This window comes from Corylus avellana, chromosome ca7 (assembly GCF_901000735.1).
Source record: "Corylus avellana chromosome ca7, CavTom2PMs-1.0".
NCBI lineage: Eukaryota > Viridiplantae > Streptophyta > Magnoliopsida > Fagales > Betulaceae > Corylus > Corylus avellana.
Genome location: NC_081547.1, coordinates 10,159,725 through 10,180,702, shown reverse-complemented (window position 1 = coordinate 10,180,702; position 20,978 = coordinate 10,159,725). Strand labels below are relative to the sequence as shown.

At 36.4% G+C, this 20,978-nt stretch overlaps 1 protein-coding gene across 1 annotated transcript in view; it reads right to left on the bottom strand.

Annotated features, from left to right (window-relative positions):
* Positions 1-20,978, bottom strand: part of LOC132187415 (midasin) — a 47,197-nt gene that overhangs the window by 8,866 nt on the left and 17,353 nt on the right. The window contains exons 22-57 of the mRNA XM_059601716.1: positions 18,452-18,645; positions 18,309-18,363; positions 17,803-17,953; positions 17,482-17,555; positions 16,363-16,510; positions 15,999-16,097; positions 15,805-15,905; positions 15,561-15,650; positions 15,417-15,482; positions 15,098-15,262; positions 14,779-14,986; positions 13,774-14,669; positions 12,124-13,668; positions 11,820-12,009; positions 11,612-11,677; positions 9,760-9,848; positions 9,428-9,679; positions 8,785-8,920; positions 8,583-8,668; positions 8,390-8,475; positions 7,778-7,919; positions 7,585-7,674; positions 6,597-6,723; positions 6,176-6,330; positions 5,573-5,686; positions 3,620-3,790; positions 3,310-3,489; positions 3,036-3,224; positions 2,773-2,874; positions 2,460-2,684; positions 2,220-2,339; positions 1,638-1,719; positions 1,410-1,540; positions 1,157-1,321; positions 690-765; positions 492-604 (exon numbers count right to left, since the gene is read on the bottom strand). Coding sequence (XP_059457699.1) covers positions 492-604; positions 690-765; positions 1,157-1,321; positions 1,410-1,540; positions 1,638-1,719; positions 2,220-2,339; positions 2,460-2,684; positions 2,773-2,874; positions 3,036-3,224; positions 3,310-3,489; positions 3,620-3,790; positions 5,573-5,686; positions 6,176-6,330; positions 6,597-6,723; positions 7,585-7,674; positions 7,778-7,919; positions 8,390-8,475; positions 8,583-8,668; positions 8,785-8,920; positions 9,428-9,679; positions 9,760-9,848; positions 11,612-11,677; positions 11,820-12,009; positions 12,124-13,668; positions 13,774-14,669; positions 14,779-14,986; positions 15,098-15,262; positions 15,417-15,482; positions 15,561-15,650; positions 15,805-15,905; positions 15,999-16,097; positions 16,363-16,510; positions 17,482-17,555; positions 17,803-17,953; positions 18,309-18,363; positions 18,452-18,645 — 6,879 coding nt within the window. The remainder of the gene's footprint in view (positions 1-491; positions 605-689; positions 766-1,156; positions 1,322-1,409; positions 1,541-1,637; positions 1,720-2,219; positions 2,340-2,459; positions 2,685-2,772; positions 2,875-3,035; positions 3,225-3,309; positions 3,490-3,619; positions 3,791-5,572; positions 5,687-6,175; positions 6,331-6,596; positions 6,724-7,584; positions 7,675-7,777; positions 7,920-8,389; positions 8,476-8,582; positions 8,669-8,784; positions 8,921-9,427; positions 9,680-9,759; positions 9,849-11,611; positions 11,678-11,819; positions 12,010-12,123; positions 13,669-13,773; positions 14,670-14,778; positions 14,987-15,097; positions 15,263-15,416; positions 15,483-15,560; positions 15,651-15,804; positions 15,906-15,998; positions 16,098-16,362; positions 16,511-17,481; positions 17,556-17,802; positions 17,954-18,308; positions 18,364-18,451; positions 18,646-20,978) is intronic.

The following is a 20,978-nucleotide window of genomic DNA, read 5'->3' as shown; positions in this document are numbered from 1 at the left end:
AAGGAAATTACAGCCAATATGTAAACTTGTATTATATCACCTGTGTCATAATATCACTCCGCAAGCTGTTTTAATACATATACTGTAACTCTTTAAAAATTCGATTTAATCAAAAGAACAAAAGGAGTTCGCTTTCCAATGTTACAAATTGTTAGAGTTCAGTAGTTGCATCAGCAAGACTGTGCTTGTTTGATAGTACCTCAGCACAATTCATTATGCCATAGATATATACTGGAACGAGCTTACTGAATTGAAATTAGATCCAAAAATTACAAAAGACAATTAATTTCGAAATAGATACACTAAGATACAAGTAGGAACAGAAGTAGCCGGTTTGCTTTGACATTCGTTTTCCTCAGTATTAAGTGGCTATAATAATTTGCATTTATGGCTGTTATTTCCCCTAGTCCTCTGCAAATGTTCAATATTTTCCCTAAACCCTTGCACTGTATTGGATTCAGTCCTCACAAATATGAATAACTATGATTTACCTTTCCAGCATTAATCTCATACTGATCCTGCACCTCGTCAAGCAGGGCAGGCCATGAGCCAAATTCCATCTTTTTCCAAGAGGACACCAGAGCACGAATAGGCTCCAATTGATCTATAACCATTTATAGAAAACATAAACCCCTCATTATAAATGCAGCAAGAACATAACAAAAGGATCAATGAAGGAAAGTTCTTACCAGAGAGGGAGAATTTTGAGCCATTTTCTTGTAACGTCTGGACCCTGTTAAGCAGAAATTGCAATCCTGCAAGAGCCTTCCAGAAGAAACAGCACATATATTTAGACATTTATTGGAGAGAATGTTTACTACCTATAAAGTGTCAAGTCTCAGACACACATGAGACTGGTCCCCAAATCCAAAATTAAACCTAACAATTGAATTGCATGAACAGGAAAATCATTCTGCTTCATAGATTTAATACTAACTCTTCTGAGCAACTTGAGTTGCTGAGTGGCCAATATGATGAGGTTAATGGGTGCACTAGTATTGTTGGACCTATTCTGTTGACTAATAATGTCTATATTCTCTTCTTGCATCATACAAACCATGTAAAAATGAATGGCCCCATTTTCGGTTTAATCTTTCTTTATCACTCTCTATAAAAGGTAATCTGAAGAAACAGTAAAAAATAGCCATATCACTACCTTAGCTAAGGGGGTGCTCAAAGGGATATTCAAGAGCATCCCAACCACATCCAAAATTTTCTGGAGTCCATGATGATCCTCCCATTCATTCAGAAAGGAAAGAATCTTCTGTTGAAGAGGAGTAAGTAATTTCACCATTTGAGCCATAAGAGGAGCATTTGAATCCTAGAAAAGGGATGTAAATAAGGTTAGAATACAATGAGATAAAAAGAAAATAGACATTGTAATAATAAGGAGCCAAAAATTTTAAAACCTTGTAAAAATTATATTTTTGAGCTGATTTGCTAGATGAAACAATTGTCTGCTTGTGCTCCAAACAAAGACGTAATAAGTGCTCTGGCATGAGTTTAGCATCTAAACTGGACAAAAACAAACTTCCTAAACCTGAAGGGAAGGAAAAAAAAAAAAGAGGTCATAGATAATCTCTTGAAGGCACAAAATACCAAATATTCATCTAAAAATTAGAATATCAATAAAATACCACTAATCATCCCTACTCCCAGTCTGTAGGAGTCGGTGAAGGAAAGCAATCTGTCTGCATCAGATATTTGGAAAGTTCCAGGCTGAATTGAAGAAACAATACATTAGTGCAGGCATGAGAACTTTAAGCAGAGACACAAATATGGATAGGGTTTACGGCATAAACTCATGTAGCAAGTCATAGTCAACCAAAAAGAAACAAAGAAACAAGATATCCCCAAAAGTATTGGAATTGTGATGCAGGAAGACCAGTTTAACTTTCTCTCCATGCATCAATTTGTAGTGAAGGATATAATGAATGAACTAGTTTTCCAAAACCGCATTGTGTTCAAACTAATTTTTAACAAATACAGAAATTATTTCCTATTCCTATGATGTTATTTACTTATTTGTTGATTTAAAATTTGCAATCTTAATTTCAAAAAATGAAATTTAAACCATGTGATTAAGCTACTTCACAAGAAGAATGTGATAAGTACAACGTGAAATGTTGCATATTAACCATAAGGCTCCAACCAAATATCAGCATTATGAATGATAGTACTTTAAGTAAATCTCCAGTAAATATGTGAAGATAACTTACAGCAAGGACAAGATTATTTGAACCAAATAATTGATTGTGAATGTGGACCATGTTGTCCAGGATGGACTCCTCTATAGCATTCCATTCTTCCTGTGAACTTTCTTGATCCTCACGAGCTTCCTAAAGGATGAAGGGATTTTATGAGTACCAAATAATCAAACATGAAACATGGAAAAAGCGAAAATTTGCACATATTTCGCGAATATAATTTGCAAATATAACATTATATAGAAGTACTACCGTTGTAGTAAACTCTTCTTCAGAAAGCAGTTCCTTCCATTCTGAAAAGTTATCATTTGTTATTGACTCGCCAAGTGTTGATATATCAACTTCAATAATGCTCTCGATCTGAAAGGCACGAGGCCTGAACTTGTATTGCTGAGAACCATAGTCCTCTTTGGTTTTTGCTTGAATTTTCATTCTCATCCAAAGATTTGAAAATTCATTAAATATCTTAGCCAAGAGCTGATTCAGAAGATAAAACTTAACATCAGATGGTAATCCTGTGTGAGTAATTTCCTTTCTGTTAATTGCAATTCAAATTAATTCTCACCTTAAAGGATTCAATATCCATCAATCTTGAATTCGCTACAGAATGTGCTACACGCACAAGAATGTTGTGATTAAGAGCAGCTTCAAGTTGCATAACACAGACCTGTTACAAATGGGAAAGGAAATAAATTCTATATGCATGTCAATTTCTACAGTAAATAATAAAAAGGAACAAATAGTTCCATAGAGTTGTACAAGAAGACAATATTATGGACATCTAGTGAAATGGAATAATCATAGGATAGATTCAGATGAAGTGTGGACCTTCTTATCAACAGCAACATCTCTTGAGAATGTAACCAACTTTTCTAGCAATCTCATATCGGCTGCACAAAAGTTTGCAGGAATACTTATATCATAGGAAGGAAGCTCAGGCTGCTTGCTATTCAAGTTCACAGAAATGGAATTGGATGCATATCCACGGGGAAATCTCATGAATGAATATATTGTTCCCTGCCAGACTCTCCAAGTCAGCCAATGAGATCAATAAGACAACATCTAAAAGCACAGATATCTAAAAAACTTAAGAAGAAAATACCATAACAAGATCCATATTATCCAGCTCAACCCTACTAAAAAATGCTTTCTGGAAGAAACTAGACAAAACTAGCGCTGAGCCCAATTTCATTTCATATACTGCAACTTGAACTGGCTGGACTACATCAATATATGCAGCATATTCATCTGATAATCGGTTAACAAAACAGGTTGCAGTGTTCTGGAAACCAAAATAAAAACAGGTATTTAGAATAACAACTTGAAATGGTACAGCAGTGAGGAATGGAAAAGCGAATAAGGGTTATCATCAAAATACTTTTTGCCTATCAAGTCAGGCATGACTAACATACCTGCCAGTTGCAAACTTGGTCAACAATCTGTGGTAAGTCCATGGCTTCAACATTACTCACCATAACCTCCAAAGATGTAACAAGTTTCAGAAAATCATCACATTGTTTAAGAAAGTCGTTGCATTCATGTTTTAACTTCTTAAATTTCCCAGAATCAGAGCGGAACACAATCTGAACACAAGAAATTTTTTTCATCAGATAAAAGAGAAGAAATAACTAGAAGCATGAAGTGCTATTTATAAACCACTTTGTCTGAGCTCAATTTTATTGTCCGCCCATGGTGACCAGTGAGATATGAGATTCATTCAAAAGACAATAAGATAAATAACTGGAAACAAAATCTATCATAAAATAAATAGAAAAGGAAAGATGACTTCTGATATTAGTGTTGACAACCAAATCTCAGACGAAACAAAATATTTACTCTCCCTCTCTCTCTCTCCCCAATCCACTTCATCTTCTTTCTCCACAGCTAGTCCAATCCTCCACAATCTATCATGCCATGACACCAACCTTCCACCAATGGAAGTCCCAAATTAGCCAGCAAGCGCAAAATTATTAATGAACTGGGGAAAGGACTTGGAGAGAGAGAGGGGGTGGGTGGGAATGGGACACTTTTCAAAATTATTTAACAAACAGCTATTTGATTAAAGCTGTCATCAGAAAAAAATTCAAGCATCACAATATTGGAAGCCAAATCGTGTGCTTTTCTAGAAAATATTCTGCAATAACAGTAAAAAGCAGTAACGTCAAACACATTAACAAATGAACACATAAAGCAGAAAATAAGTAGGGCAACAACCATCTTCACTATAAGATAGAACACTTAAAACTTCTAACTCTCCTCTGTAAGCAAGCTCGATAACATGAGTTTGTACATCTCACACAAATGTATTTTATTGATTACAGTTTTTTTAACTAATTAAAAGAAGTATATCACTTATAGTTTGGAGTAAAAGAGTTTTTATGAGACCTAATAACAAAATGTGATGTCAAGACAAGGGACACAATAGTCACATAGTATCCCCCAAAAAAAAAAAAAAATCCTTATTATGGCACCTCGTAATCACTTATATAGTTTAGTGCCATCAAGTACACACTAAATTGAGACTTAATACATTTGCCCAAACAACCCCTTCATCTCAAATCTAATATAATGTACCACAATCTTACCCCATCAAATCCCTAATATCTTCCTCAAACTTCATGTTGCATTGCAATGCCCTTGCTCCAGATGGCCTTGCGTGGTCGACTTTGATGCTATTTGTGACAACCAGGGAACATGCTACATCTATGTGATACCATAACCATTTATATAGTCCAATTCTACATAGCGAACACCTAATGTGGGGCTTGATGCATATGCCCATCTAAGATTTTCAATCCGACCTGATAGGGGGATACCGCAAGTGAACTCATTCTTTTTTAGACTACAAAGATGAATTCCATCACAAAGATATTGCACCATACTGCCATCATCCTAATTTATCCTGATTTCTGTGTTTCATTTTTTTTTTTTTGGCTAGTTTATTCCAAGTGTCAGGATCAAAGACATGCCACTTCTGCCCCACACAATTATGGAGGTTGAAATTTCAACATCAATGAAAATAGAAAATAGGTAGAAAACTGTCACTATATTAAGGAGGTTACCAAGCACATGCACTTCTGTGCACTACAACCATTTTGCCTAAAATTTCTCCTGTTTACGCCCTTAGAATTAATAATATGATCAGAACCAGTAAAAGGTTAACCAATAGAGGCACCATTCATATTCATAATCATCATAGATAGTTGATTTTCTTAATCAAATATAAGGCAATGATGCCATTTTGATTTTCATTGATCATTTAAGCAGACCATATATGCTATCAACTATTTGGAAAAAAATATACTTTATCAGCAAAGGAAAATAGTAATCCAATGACACAAGTAAAACTCTTTATATGTTTAGACCTTTCTTTGCGCCCTTCTAAGCTCTACTTCAAGATTTTCTAATGCATGTGCTCCTCTATTATCAGCTTCTCTCGTAGAAAACCATCCTGCTAGATAGTTGCATTCTTGTCGGACCTACAAAAAGCAATATAGTAATAGCTTTAAGTTTATCATCTTGCAAACACTAATCTCACGGCTACAAAGAAAAAGCTCAATTACCCACTTGCGCCTGCACGTGAGCATGCATCTTCAATCACATATAGTGAAAGCTTTATGGTTATGATTTTACAAAGTGAAATTCCATGTGCTTATATTAAAGTTAATTTACTCTGCAGTCAACTTGTGGTGTTCAAGTACTTGATAATTAATGAGGCATTCATAAAGAAACAAATATGTGAACTCAGTAAGCAGTAATGGGTTAGAAGAAATAAATTTGATGAGAGGTGGCTTGACGAGCTTTAGATGTGAACAGATGAGTTCAAGGATGCTGTCTTAACCATTGCATTAGTGGTTCATAAAATATACAGTAAAGCAATACATGAACAAACCTAAGGCACAAAACACCACAACAAAAACATTTGAAGACTTGCTGGATAATCGAACAAATGTATATTCGCAAGATACCTGCATCTCAAGCTTAAGCGAAGTTATCTTTTCTGATAACTGTGAAGACTTCCAATAGTATTTCATGGCAGGATCCAAATCATCACAGCTAAGCAAGAGATGAAAGCGCAATCCCCCAATCCGTAACCACGCACAACCAAGGATATAGTGGAAGTCTAAGCAAAAGAAAAAAAAAATTGCATAATTAAGACAACATGCAAAATTGAAAAAGAAATGAAATATATATTGCTAGCCCCCAAACAAAATAGAGACCATTGCTAGGAACAAAAATAAATACCATTAATATTAATAGCCCTATATCAAAACAAAAATCAGACACTCATATAAAGTCATGTATTTCTAAACACAAAATTATTGACAGACAATAATTTGGATTAACTCCTATAGTTTGTAAGCAGAAAATGATCAATAGGTATATAACCACCGGTAGATGTGCAATGAAGGTAGAGCTCTCTAAGCAGCGGCTCAATGAACTTGTGCACCGACTCTTTCAATCTGCAATGGCTTGATGAGAGAAGAAGGGAGCTCATTTGCTGGATGTTTTCTTGCTGTCACCAAAGAGAAAGACAAATGAATAAAATGATGAAATATGACATTGGACATAACAGGATGCCTCAATGTTTTTCAAGTGTTCCAAAACTGAGCATGATGAACTAATCTTTTAAAAAGGCCACATTATCAATTTCCATATGTTCACCTCAATTCTCAAGTAAATTATGAAGCTAACAGAGCAAGAGAACCAACTATAATTTAAAGGTCCACCACCAGTACAGTTGCGACAGAAATGCATAAAGGCGTTACAGGAAACACAGGGTGCTGAGAAGGACAAGGCACATGGAAATTAATGCTTTTCAGAAATTTTCGTACTCTGGCTTCTTAGATGCAGACCATTCACCAACATGTGAACTATTAGGGAATTCTTCCTTCAAGTAGTGTTAAGATACAACTGATACAGACCATTGTTTCACACAGTAAGAGCATAGGAAAAGGGGCAATAAGCCACTGATGAGATTTTGCTGCTTATGAAATGCATAATATCTAGAAAACAGCACATTCAGTTTTCCAAATAGTACAAATCATGACCATATGTTATTTGCAATTCTATTTTCTATCTGATAGACTATGTTTATGATGTCATACATTTCTTTTCTTTTCAAAATATAATGCATTGAAAACCAAAAAGCTTGAACATCAATCCCTAACCATGCGTGGAAGTGGGTAAACTCCCTTCTCTTAAAGTGTTTCTTTTTCTTCTTTCTTTGGGAGGGGGAAGAGAAGGCGAACCAGGGGGGAATCGAGTTAAAATACAAAATGATCAAAAAATCATGAGATTGGCAAGAAAACCTGTCTTTCAGTAAGAGTCATTTTTCAAAAGATAATTACAGAGATAGAAACTTTAAAAAGAGCACCTTAACCATATTCTTCTGGAATGCACAAAGAATGGACTTGATCGCCTCAAATTCATTCGCATGAAAAGATTTTTGATGTGCATATATAATCTGGAAGCAGAAGACCAACACAAAGAATGAAGTCCATGAATGCTAGAAAAACAATAAAAGCATCTCCAATTCGAAGGAAAAAAAAAAAAAAAAAATGAACCACCTGCTGGAAAAGAGAGCGAGCCATAGATAAAAGAAAACCAGGTATATTTGCCCCTGTAGGAGAGCTCCGCCAAATATTACAAGAAGCAACTCTAAGCGTCAGACAGCGCACAAAATATTCACGGATAGTGGATCTACTTTGCCTGAATGAAGCACAAAAATTGAGGGAAAAAAAATGAGCATCCAAGTATCAAGTCATAAATACAGTTTTTCACCAAAATTAAAACTTTACAAATAATAGAACACATCTCAAAAATATAATAATTTAGTAAATAATTGAAAAATGTACACACTACACAACACATAACAACAAAGTGTTAGTAAGCTGAGGCACCTCAGTTTTTTCCATTTTTTTCAAATTCTTATCATATAAAGCAGTCTGTGGTGCAAACAGAATGCTCAAATCAATGGCAACTTTTCTCCAGCAAGGCACTAGTGACCAAACTTCCATAGAGACCATGTCTCCTAATTTTCATTTGCCTTTTTTTTTTTTTTTTTTTTTTTTTTCTTTTTCTTGAGTGATGAGATTATACATTTCAGTAGTGAAATGGAATAAACACTTCTTACAAATTCAAATGGTCATCAGGAAACATATAGACACTAATTATCTTACAGAATCTTGACGACTGTTGCTGTCCTCACAGGCTGAACAAGCATATCTGGTAGTGGAATGTCGTAATCACCAATCTTTGAGAAGTTCTGCATGTATATCAGCAGGTCTTAAAACCTGGAGTCTCCTCACTCCCAAAAAAAGTTCAGAACGCAAAATTGTCTTACATTAGGATCAAACTATAAGTAATATATACCTTGATAAATACAGGTCGATGATTCCACAAAGAATGATGCCACCTAGACCACATTTCAATAACAAAACTAGCAATCCTTGCATTCACTGCATTAAAAGAAAATACATGAGATAAGCTTATGGCTCATGTAACAGTCATGCTACTACATATATATTCGGTACATATATCTATACATAAATATGTAACACAAAACTGCATTGACCTGCATCCACTGAAGTCCATGCATCTAGTGTCCACAAGATCTTTTGATGAGGTAAAAAATTTTGGGGGGGTCTTGATGAGAAGTCCAATGAAAATTTCAATCCATATTCCAGAAGGTTGGATACAGTCCCCAAAGCCTGCAATGTCATTAGAAAAAAGAAAATAAATAGCAGATCGAATCATATAAAAATTAAGTGGAAGATCACTAAAAGAACTCATGCAAAAAATAAAGAATGCCGAAAGAAAGAATAGCAAGAAATAAAAATAAGGGCATTCTAATTTAGCAGGATGGAATTGTCTAAAGGAAGAAAAACAATTTTAATTACCAACTGGCCTCTTTTTCTACTGAAAATCATTTGATCCTAACATTGTTGACAAAAAGCAGAATATATCAAATGAATTCCAAAAACAGAAGTGCATATTATAATTTGAATAGGACCAAAAAATTAGAACATCATAATCATAATACATTTTTCTGTGGCTCTAAAATCTATGAATTGACTCTACTTTAACATTAGTATGTATTAGATCCTTTCAAATTCAATGAGTTGCAGCAAAACTAGAAGTATAGGATACAATTCTATTATATTCAGCAGCCAAGTACCAAAGTCATACAAAGAATGGTGTAATTTAATTCAATTTACCGTCTCTAATCCTTTGGGATCAACCAAAAGGATAGATGATAGCCCCTGAAGTAACTCCATATCAAGGAAAAAACTTGTACTGTCACTTAGAGCAAGAGTGTCCTGCCAGCTTTCGAACCCAGACTCTCTACACAATATTTCAGGAAAGAAGGTACAACAAGCAGCAGAATTTGCCCCAGCATTCACATGCTCGCTAGACCCCAAATTTGCCACCAATTTTTGTTTTTCATATTCAAATCTTTCCAAAAGCATCTGCAAAGATCAAATTTATTCCCCAAACAAGTGTGAGAAGAATTCCATAGCAGTAACTGTACAGAAGCTGGAGGACAAACCTTATGCATCTCCTCCAACTGCTGAACGACAGGGCTAACATCTTTATCACAGTCACATTTGCCCATAATATGTACTGACATGGAAACACCTGCATAAATATGAAATCGAAAAAGAAATTGCATTTAATATCAAAGAATGAAATAGGAGTTTGTAAAAGAGAAATAAACTGCAAAAGTATATTACATTTGCAAAAAAAAAAAAAAAAGAAAAAAGAAAAAAGAAGTCAGAAGCAGGATAAACATAAACATCAAATATAAAAAATTAACTACATTTCACTCATTACAGCAGTTATACAACATGTTAGCTCATGTCCCCCCCCCCCCCCCCAAAACATATATATATATTTCACCTAGCAAATCCTTCCTCTCCTGCCTAGAAACTGTTTCCCATATGAGAACTTTGATAGACAAATAAGACACAAAATAGTAGGAGGAAGATGTTATCCCCACAGTATAATTACGGATCTGAAGGATGCCACTACTTTTCAAGTAAAATATAAAGGTAATATCACCAAGTCAGTGGCAAAATCTTTCTAACTGAAAGTACACTTTATGCAAACTCCTATTTGGAAGTGCCATACAACAATCTGATACAACAGACAATTTTAAAAAGGCAACAATTTGTGTTGAACCACATAATGGCTCACATCACATATGGCAAACAACACAAGAAACTTAACAATAATAGTCACTGCCAGTAGCAAGAGATAACAATAAATAAAAAGCACCAGCAAATATGAAAAGAGTAAAGGTCACTATGATATATCGATAAACAACAATGATACAATCACACTTTCAGTGCCTCCACGATTGCTAGGAGGAGTCAACATCAATAATGGCCAGCAAATGCAGCCCTAGCATTCACAATTGCTTCTAAAGAGTTTGGAGAACAAAAAAAAAAACTATTTCACCTAGCAAATCCTTCCTCTTCTGCCCAGAAACTGTTTCCCATATGAGAACTTTTACAGACAAATAAGACACAAAATAGTAGGAGGAAGATGTTATCCCTACAGTATAATTACGGATCTGAAGGATGCCACTACTTTTCAAGTAAAATATAAAGGTAATATCACCTAGTCAGTGGCAAAATCTTTCTAACTAAAAGCACACTTTTTGCAAACTCCTATTTGGCTGTGCTATACAACAATCTGATACCACAGACAATTTTAAAAAGGCAACAATTTGTGTTGAACCACATAATAGCTCACATCACATATGGCAAACAACACAAGAAACTTAACAATGATAGTCACTGCCAGTAGCAAGAGATAACAACAATAAATAAATCACCAGAAAATATGAAAAGAGTAAAGGTCACTATGATATATCGATAAACAACAATGATACAATCACACTGTCAGTGCCTCCACGATTGCTAGGAGGAGTCAACATCAATAATGACCAGCAAATGGAGCCTAGAATTCACAATTTCTTCTAAAGCGTTTGGAGAACATTATGCGAATTAAACTTTAGCATCAAATTTAGCATTTCAAATCTGCAGAAAATGATTATCCAATGAAGAATATTTTTTTATAAGTAATCTGAAATTTCATCGAGAAGAAAATAATTGCTGAAGCAAACTATTCTTACACTTGTACGTGGCTTTGAGATATGTAATTTTAGCACCAAGTCACCCAAGTATTTGGGCACTCCCCACGTCATAGCACAAAAACAAACCAATTTTTTTTAAAAATAAAATAAAAAATAAAAAATAAACCCTAACCAAAGAAACAGTATATTAATACACCCAACATCAAACAAACAGTATATTAATGCTTACTAAACTTTAAAATACAACACCAGCACATTTAAATAAAATATCCTAATATAATTAATAATGTGAAAAGTCTACCTTGCATTGCGAGAAAGCGAAGTTCAGGATTTGACGATGCAACGACCTCAATCAGACTTCTATTCACTGTAACAGCACATATTTTCAAAAAAAAGAAGGAGAAAACAGTCAATTCAACAGCTTAAAATATTAATGATCTCTTTCCCGATAAGTACATGTCATAAACTTATAGACAAGAAGACCCAAATAGTAGATCAGAATGCCATACCCTGTTCCCATGATTTTGAATTTGTAGGCCAAATCAACTCACAAAGTGATGAAAGCTGATGCTGCTTATGATATAAATTAGCAGAAGAAGGTAAATATGGATGACCACCATGAACCCAAAGCAAGGACTTCTCCGAATGAATACGCCAAGAAGAAACTTTAGCCAAATTCTCCAGATTCTTGCTCTCACTCTATACCGAACAAAGTAAAAAGTAGTGAAGTTCAAAGCAAATTACAGGAACTGGCTAAAAAAATGAGACACAAGGAAGGAAGGCAAAACGTAGATTATATGATGGTCAGCTTACCATCACAATATCAACTGCTTCTGGACAGATATCATTCAGTACTTCCTGAAATTTTGCAGCATCTTTCATTAAAGAACGCCAAGAAATTAGCAACTGCTCAACATTTGATGACGTAACACCATTCCAGAACAGTTTGTGATCTTCAATGAGGTTAGTGTATAACCGAATCAGCACATCAAAACAAGGAGACTCAACAAACATATATGACGAATCAACAAACTTATGAAGGATTTCCTCCTCCATTACTCGCAGAGATTTCAACACTGGAATAAAACATTGCACTTCATCACTATAGTCATGGCAGCTCTCCGCATTCCATTGTTGATAACTAACTTTTAGTAGACCTAGGCAGTTAATGGCATTACTTAAAAATTTACTGCACGACTGAGACATGTCCCTTGATGCAGTTAAATCAACTAACTCCAACGACAGCATTGGCATTGGCTGCAAGTCAAAATCTACCAAGTGAAGAGATGCAACCTCATGGTGTCGGCGAGAAATGTAGCTCCAAATAGGATGCTGCATGACCTGTTTGATTAAGATCAGAAAAGAACTGAAAAACTGACAGAAGGGCTGCAAGTGATTACTGAACCAGCTAAACCAGAGAAGATAAAGCTCAAGATCACTTTCAGTGGCCTGTTCAATGGTCCAGTTTGCAGCAAATAGTAGCATCTTATTAGCCAATGCCAAATCAAATTCAATTTTCTTATCAAAGTTTGAAACTGTAACATTTGAAGACCTGGGAAACATTAACTGTTCTAACTTCTTCACATTTATAATGCAAGTATCTGCATGGCCACAAGCAGTTAATGCCTCATCCAAAGGGCACCTGATCCTAGCAACTTCTGATTCATATGAGGCACACTGATCCCCCAGGAACTCCAGATACATGCAGTTTTGTTTCACACAAGCTTCTTTTGAGTACCATATAAAGTCTCTTAATTTCAATGGCTTTGGCCATCCTCCAGGCAAACACAAAGAATGTGCCAGTAATGAGTCAGACAATTCTATAACTGACAAATAAGCACTTTTAGCATGACTAATAATATTCCCTCCTTCAGCCTCACCTAAAGAAGAAAGATAAGTATGCTCCAAACTCACATGGAGACTCCACAGAGGCTGATTGCCATTCATTAGAAGCTGCTGGAGTAGCTGAACCCAACGTGCCAGCTCAAGATATGTAATGCAAATATTAAGGCGTGAACCTTCATCCCTAGCATAGACATGGGCTCTGGCCATTGATTCAACCAATCTACCACCTGGAATACCAGATAGAATGAGAAATCTCTCCACATCTTTTAGTTCAATCTGCTGGGAACCATAACCGCTTCCCTCATCAAGTAACCAGCCTGGCTGCATCATAAATATTTCAACTCCTCTATTTCGCATTGCTCGGGAAACTTCACCATAGTTCGGGTTAACAGTGAGGAACATTCTAAAATTAGGGTGTGGATGGAGAACCACTGATTTTCCATCAACAATTCCACACTCGTTAATCGTGATTGATCCAGATGGTTCCACCAAAGAGTTGATTCTATCAAGAACCTGTGTTAAGTAATAGACATTAATTGGAAAATTGGTCACAAACACAGACATAATAACAAGGTATCAGAAGAATAAATGTCATCATATTAAGAACATGTCACATACCGTAGGGTTACAAAGATTTGCATTCTCCAGAACAATCCATTCTCCACGTTCAATAGCTTTTATCAGCACCCCCATAACCCATTCAAACTTTGCTGAAACAGCCCTTTTCTGATAATCATCTTGCAACTTTAAAACTGTCTTCATGGCTCCTTCAAGATCCCTGCTTGACCATGACACAGGTAGAACATTTTTCTCTTGATCCAACTTTAGTTGTTCAATGATCTCAACTAACAAACTAAGAGAATTAAATATTCTCTTCAACTTCTCCACATACATACAAGTAGAGCCTGATACATGGTCATAGTCCATGCTAGATAAAAACGCAATCCATCTGGTAATTAACTGATCTTTTCTTTCACTCATATATGTTTCCTTTGAGGACTCCAATTTCAAACTAAAATACTCATTAACATAGCATTCAACTTGATTGGCAACAATGTGAAAATTTCGGAAGGCATCATATTGCTCAAAGCATCCAAGTAATTCAGATATATCAGTTGCAGCCGAAAGATTCAATTCATTTAGTGCATTGCCAGTGAGCTGAGCAAGTAACCTTATCAATGAAGTCTTACCAGATGATGGACCAATCAAGATGCACAGCCATTGACGCTGTACACAATGTGCAGCAGCTTCCAAGCATTGACGAATTCCAGGCATAATTTTAAGCTGGCTGGTTGAAAGTTTCGACGATTGAACATAGTTCCTTTTAATGGCAGTATTCCCCACAATTAAGTACCGAGAATTGAGCTGAACCCGTGGGTAAGGATTTATAAATGGCTTCATCTCAAAAACCTGCTCATAGAGCCGTAGGACCTCTCTGCGATCTGCTGCTGTACGCATTCTTTGAATGTAAAGTATGTTGAGGAAAGAATAATCTCTCAATTTCTCAGGTGCACCTAAATTAATGAAAACCAACTCTTACAAAACCAGCTATATCACAAACAGATATACATATATAAATTCCAAAAAACATCAATCAAATAAAAGAAGAAATAAGATATAAACCTTGTATGATCTGACATGACCGAATCACATCACGAAGATTGAACTCCCAAGGGGAGCCATCCTGTGCAAACTTGTGGTACAACATGGTGTCTTCATGCAATCGTTTGTTAAATAATATCAGTTTTGATAGCATAGACCTGGGAATTGACGGATAAAGTGAACTACAGATGAAAAGATAGTCATCCTCAACTAACTCATCAACATAAACCTGAAACCCATGACAAGGAAACAGATCATTGTTGATGCCTTGCATTTCAAGTTAACAATCACCAGTTTTAAATATGAATCCACAGCAGAAATGATGATTAGACAATTATACCTTAGTGAAACGGTTGAGGAAGGACTTCGGAAGGCCTTTTCTCCCACCACCTTGACAGGAAGGATTTTGACATGCAAAAACTCTGAAAGATGAGGGACACCTAAAGGTGAGACCCAGCTCTGGAATAAAGACCTCAGCTCGGTGATCCAGAATTGCATTTAAACCCTAAAAAAAGAGAGAATTTCCATTAATGATCAACATTCATCTCATTAGATACTAAAATACATAAATGAAAAATATGCTGAAGCAGTAAATCATGGAAACAAATGGAAGCATCAATGAGATGATTTCAGCAAAGCCTTTAAGTTCACAACAGTACCTCTAACACAGATTGAGGAGCAAGATTAAGCTCATCAAGCAAAACCCAACAGCCTTCCTTCAAAGCCTGCAAAAGAATAAAGAAATTCAGTATATGTTAAAGCAAGATAGAGACAATAGTACCTTTAACATAATACATTTTAACCTGCAATAGGATCCCATCAGACCATGCAAACTTTATTCCGTCATCACTGTCAACAGGTAAGTCCGACCCCAACAAGTCCATTATATCAGTCTGCATAAGAGGCTTGATTAATACTACTACTACTACTACTGATAGTAAAACATCGCCGGCACATCAATAAAGGAGAGCATGGAAGAGAAATATATAGGAAAAGAACAGAGGAAAAAAAAAAAAAGGACATAGGGAACTACCAAGAGCTACTCACCTGTTCAGATAAGTTTATGCGGACAACTTTATGTCCAGAAAATTTTCCCAAGGCAACAATCAAACTTGTTTTCCCAACACCGGGACTACCTTCCAATAAAACTGGACCAAAAAAAAAGGTCAATTGAGAATGCTAAAACAAAAAATTCCAGAACATCAACAGGTAGAATTTGGTCAAATAGAAAGGAACCATACCAGGTTTTGGAAGCTGCATAGCCCTCAGTACCCGCAAAGCATTTCTGCGGGTGGTTGGTGCCAAAAACTCAAATCCCCCAACCTCACAACTTTCACAGCCTATAGATATAACGTATAAGTTGCTGACTACAAACTATGCCAAGATGCTATGGTTACTTTGCAAGAGTATAATTACAAGATAATTTTTACCTAAAGTGACGGACAAAAACATTTAAGTATATGAAAAGTTTTTAACATTCATGAGCAAACAGTTGGTATTTGGCTTAAGATAAGAACCAAAACCCTTAAGAGCTAATAAAGAAGATGTTAGTAGTAGCAGGCTCTATCCAAAATAAAATTACACACTACACTCTCATATAGTTACCTTTTTCAATATAGAAAGGATCGATACCAAAGATATTGTCACATTGCATATTATCACTGCATGAAACATCTGCAGTTATTCCAAGATGACCCCAACCATAATTTTCCATTCTTGAAAGTTGTGTGTGTGTCAAACTAGTAGTCTCCACCTGTTGCATCAAAAATAGAAAGCAGTCTTATGCATAATTGGACACATAACATCTTGAGAATGGACAGCTTGTCACTTACAAGAGAAGGCCAATACAAGCAATGAACTCAGGCAAACATTCAACTTCTAATGGAAATCTCCAAAAACCATACAAATAAACTCGCAGTAAAAGGACAAGTTCACGAACTTCAATTGGGAAAAAAATTCACCATAATTATATTGAAATACAGGGAAAGAAATAGTAGTAGTATTGAAAGGATAGACAAGCAGAAAACATAGTGGATTATTTGGGATAGGTCGAAAGTCACGCTTAAAGAAATATGTTTCACTTATTTAAAGACCTGAATGGGGTGGAACAGCAGGATACATGAAGTATAAAAGATTAGACCTCTAATGACAAAACCCAGCATTTCAAAAATTAACAAGAGAAAATAGAATCTACACATATATGGAACACAAGACGGCTGACTAAGTTCTCATATTGCCACCCTCAAAAGTTGGGATGTATCTTTTCGTCCACGAATGCCAAAACAAGCTCAGAAATTTAAATGTATCTTCTAGTCCACAATTACAATGCTGCACAAAGAGGCAGTGCTCTAAAACAATGTGACTAAAACCATTTCAAAGTAATTTCTCAATGTTTACCAACCCCTTAAGGAAAAAGACTCCTATGTGCTTTCCCTCAGGTTTCCATGTGTACTATCCACACTTATACCAAAATACAAGTCATAACAAACATTAATTTAATAAAAATGTGTTTAGAACATCAGAGATTATGATTGATAGTTTTCATGACATTGTAGAAATATAAACACACCACAACTCGAAGAAAATAGTTAGAAATTAAGATTAAAAAAAAAAGAGCAAAAATAGAATGTGACCCACGATTTAGGCATTACAGAATGGAAAAATAAAAGTACACAATGCTTCTAACCAGAAGTAACAGGACACTGTGCATAAAAGCAAACACACCTCAAGTTTTTCCAAAAGAAAAGACAAGCATCTCTCCCTCAACTCTCCAGCATCACTTTTGAAAATACCTGTCCCTGAGAAAACATTTAGAAAAGGAGATTGAAATGAGAGAAAAAAAAATGACTCGCCACTTAGGAATGACAACAAATAAAACTCTTCATCACCATCGGAAATATAGACATATACATATATGTGTGTTTGTGTGTGTGTGTGTTCATAGCAAGAATACGTTGGCAAACTGTTTCAAAAAAATGCGCAGGTCTTCTTGATAAACAAGAGAACTATAAGGAAAGGAATTGCTATAATAAAGCCAGAATATACCTAAACTTATTCCATCAAGCAAAACAAGGAATGCCCCGTGGAGGAATGCATATTCAGGCCCCAAACTCCTCTCGGTCATGTTAATAAAAGCAACCCAAGAGAGAAGATCTCTAACAGTAAGCATTCGCCCTGGTTGTAACTGGTTGAACCACTGTAGAGCACAGAAGGTGAAACATACTGTTAGTAGTTGTGACTACTAGTATTATACGTGGTCTTAAATATTACCAAGAGCCAATAGTAATGATAACAAGCTATGTATGTTGAATAAAAGGAGTTCTAAAAAGTGAAAAGGGATGCCCTCATGGTATCTTTCCTCTAAAAATGCTGGGGAGAATGTGTGAGAATACTAAAGACTTAAAGTTTACAAAATGGATACAGCATCCACCAGTGAACTACTAATCAAGATTGCCAAATCATGCTTCTACTACAGAAATCTCAAGAGTGCATTATTTTACAGAAAACAATATATTGATTAAGCAGAAATGACAAGTTAGAAAAGAACATACTTCCCAAAAACTTAGCATAGCATCCACAATGTGAGAGAGTTTTGGGTTGGCAAACCTGCAAAGATAACAACTAAGAGAAGTCAAGAAAGAAAGTGCTGATTAACACATCTCCTATATGAACGGGTACTTCAAACATAACATACCTCTGCACAGCAATACTCTTAAGCTCATTTAGGTCACCAACAGGGGGAACCCATATCTCTGTAAACCGATTACGAAGAGCCGGTGAAAGTTCTTTCTTACCATAATCCCCCCCTGGATTCATCGTTGCAAGAACAAAAAAATTCGGATGGGCAGTAATTCTCTCCAAAACTGACCCCCCTTTCTCAGCCAAAGACTTAAAAGGAAAAAAAAAAAAAAAAAAAAAAAAATCTCCGTGAGTATATGTTAAATAAAAGGTGCACAGGTGACAGATGGATCAGAAGATGTTACACATGAAAAATGTAGCAAGATATCAGTACCATGAAGTCATAAGTCAATAATACCAACTAAGATAAAATAACTTGTTCCATAAATAAATAATACAGAGGTCATAAAACTGCGTGCAAGTTCAAACTAAGTCAAGAAGAAGCCATCTAAGCAGAATCTCATGCAAGTTCAAACTATGTCAAGAACAAGCCATCTATGCACTTATAACCATAGATAATCCAGATAGCAAAGCCACCCTAAACCCAAATATACTAGCCAAACTTTCTACATCATCCACTTCACCGGCTGGAATTATCTCTAATTTTAATAAATTAATCAATCTGGAAATTGCTTCAAATCATAAAAAGACACAAAGCAGATTACAGAGTTTCCATAACAACCACAAATAAAAGAAGAGATAAAGGATCCCATGTCTCAAGTCACGAGAACTACTAAAGAATCCTTTATCTCTTAAATTTGAGGAAAGAGAATTCCTACTCACTCTCCTCAAATTCTCTTTCCAACCAAGAACCCTCATACGCACCCATGGAATTGAATGAAAGACGATCCAGCTTTGGCCTCTAACTAAACTGTTCTGAAAAAACTTGGGTATAAAGTTGCACTATGTGCCCCCTTATTTTTGTAGAATCTGAAGATAAAGACCCTTTTTTTTTAAGTAATAGAAGATTTTATTAAAAAGCATGAGGCGCCCCTAAGTACAAAAGAAGTATACACAGAATAATCAAAGCTAACCAACAAACCCACCAAAGGCCCTCAAACCTGAAACCCACAAAGAAAACATTACACTACATGACGTGAGCCTTTCTTTTCCCGCGCCGAGAGGAAGAGCTAGCAACTCCATAGTTAATGGCACTTTTTAAATTCAAAAGCTCCCTCTTACCCTTAATAGTTAATGGTTGCTACCCTACAACCCGATGATAATCCTCCTCAATGTCCTCCAAGATCGCCAAAGACAGATCCTTGTCCTCTTCACTATCCATCAACCAATCCAATGACATGTCTGGGAAGTAAGAATCTAGGGGGAAAGGGGAAACACCATCCTCCTCATCCCAAATTTTGCCGCCCTGATCCGACACAACAATCTCCCCAGACGGGCCGAAGCCTACTGGCCACTTTTGAGATTGGGCCAATCTAGTCGACCTGAAGTCCTCAACCTTTTCAGCACTTATGGTGTCAGAGGTGCAGCCACACAAGGGGGGGGGGGGGGAGCCCCTTTTACCCAATCATCCTTAACAACCATAATCGACGACGAAGCGACCGGCAACCTGGGCGAGGGAGGAGGACTACCTTTCACAGTCAGACTTGGATTAAGAAACACCCACTGTAGAAAACCCCTCACCAGAGTAGAATGTTGTGCAGCCCCGAAAAAAGTGACATTCTTAGCTTTCTCTACACCAACTGATCCCGAAAAAGGCGGAGGCAACAAGAGCACCTGCTCTGACGAAGTATTCTTCCGGCCAACGTAACAAGCAGATACCTGGCCCTGTGTAGCCTCCAACGAAATTTGTGCAACGAACCCAGCAACTGGCGTGGATTGATATTGCACCAACAGAGCACTAAGAGACTCCACTGCCTCAAGAAGAAGAGAATCTTTCACTGGAGCTCCTCTGGCTTCCTTAACTCTCTGAAAATATTTCGAAGTCTGCGTGTACACTGACCGAACTAAGGAAGTCCCATTCTTCGACATCCCCGGAAGCGAGCGGAATCTTTCTCTCAAAGCTACAGCCCCTGATGAATGGACAACAAATTTTTCTGGCACAAAAGAATCTGGGCCAAAGGTAGACATAGAAGAAGACGGGGTCAAGACAAATGATTCAGTAGACCTCACCTGGATAGACCCATTAGCCGTCGAAGACTCCAGCACCATTCGAATCTTCTACCTAATGAAAAAATTGAGTTCTTACCTCCATCTCTCAACCAAACAACCCTAGATATATGCCTCCAGCTCACTTCATAAAGAATCAGCCTTTCAAAAGCCCTAGAAAATTCCACCTTTCTCAACCTTTCCTCTCAATCAAGGCTCTACCTTATGCAATGATATCAGGCTCTCAAATTCCATCCACTAAATTCTTTTTCCGCTTCCCTACATTGCCATAGATCTCTTCACTCAACTTTTTCAAATCAGTTTTCAAAACTCTCAATTTACGTGCCAACACAAAACTAGGGGAGCCCTGAAAATTGTATGACTTCCACCATGTGTTTCACTTGATCCACAAAGCCCACCAACTTCAACCACAGTCT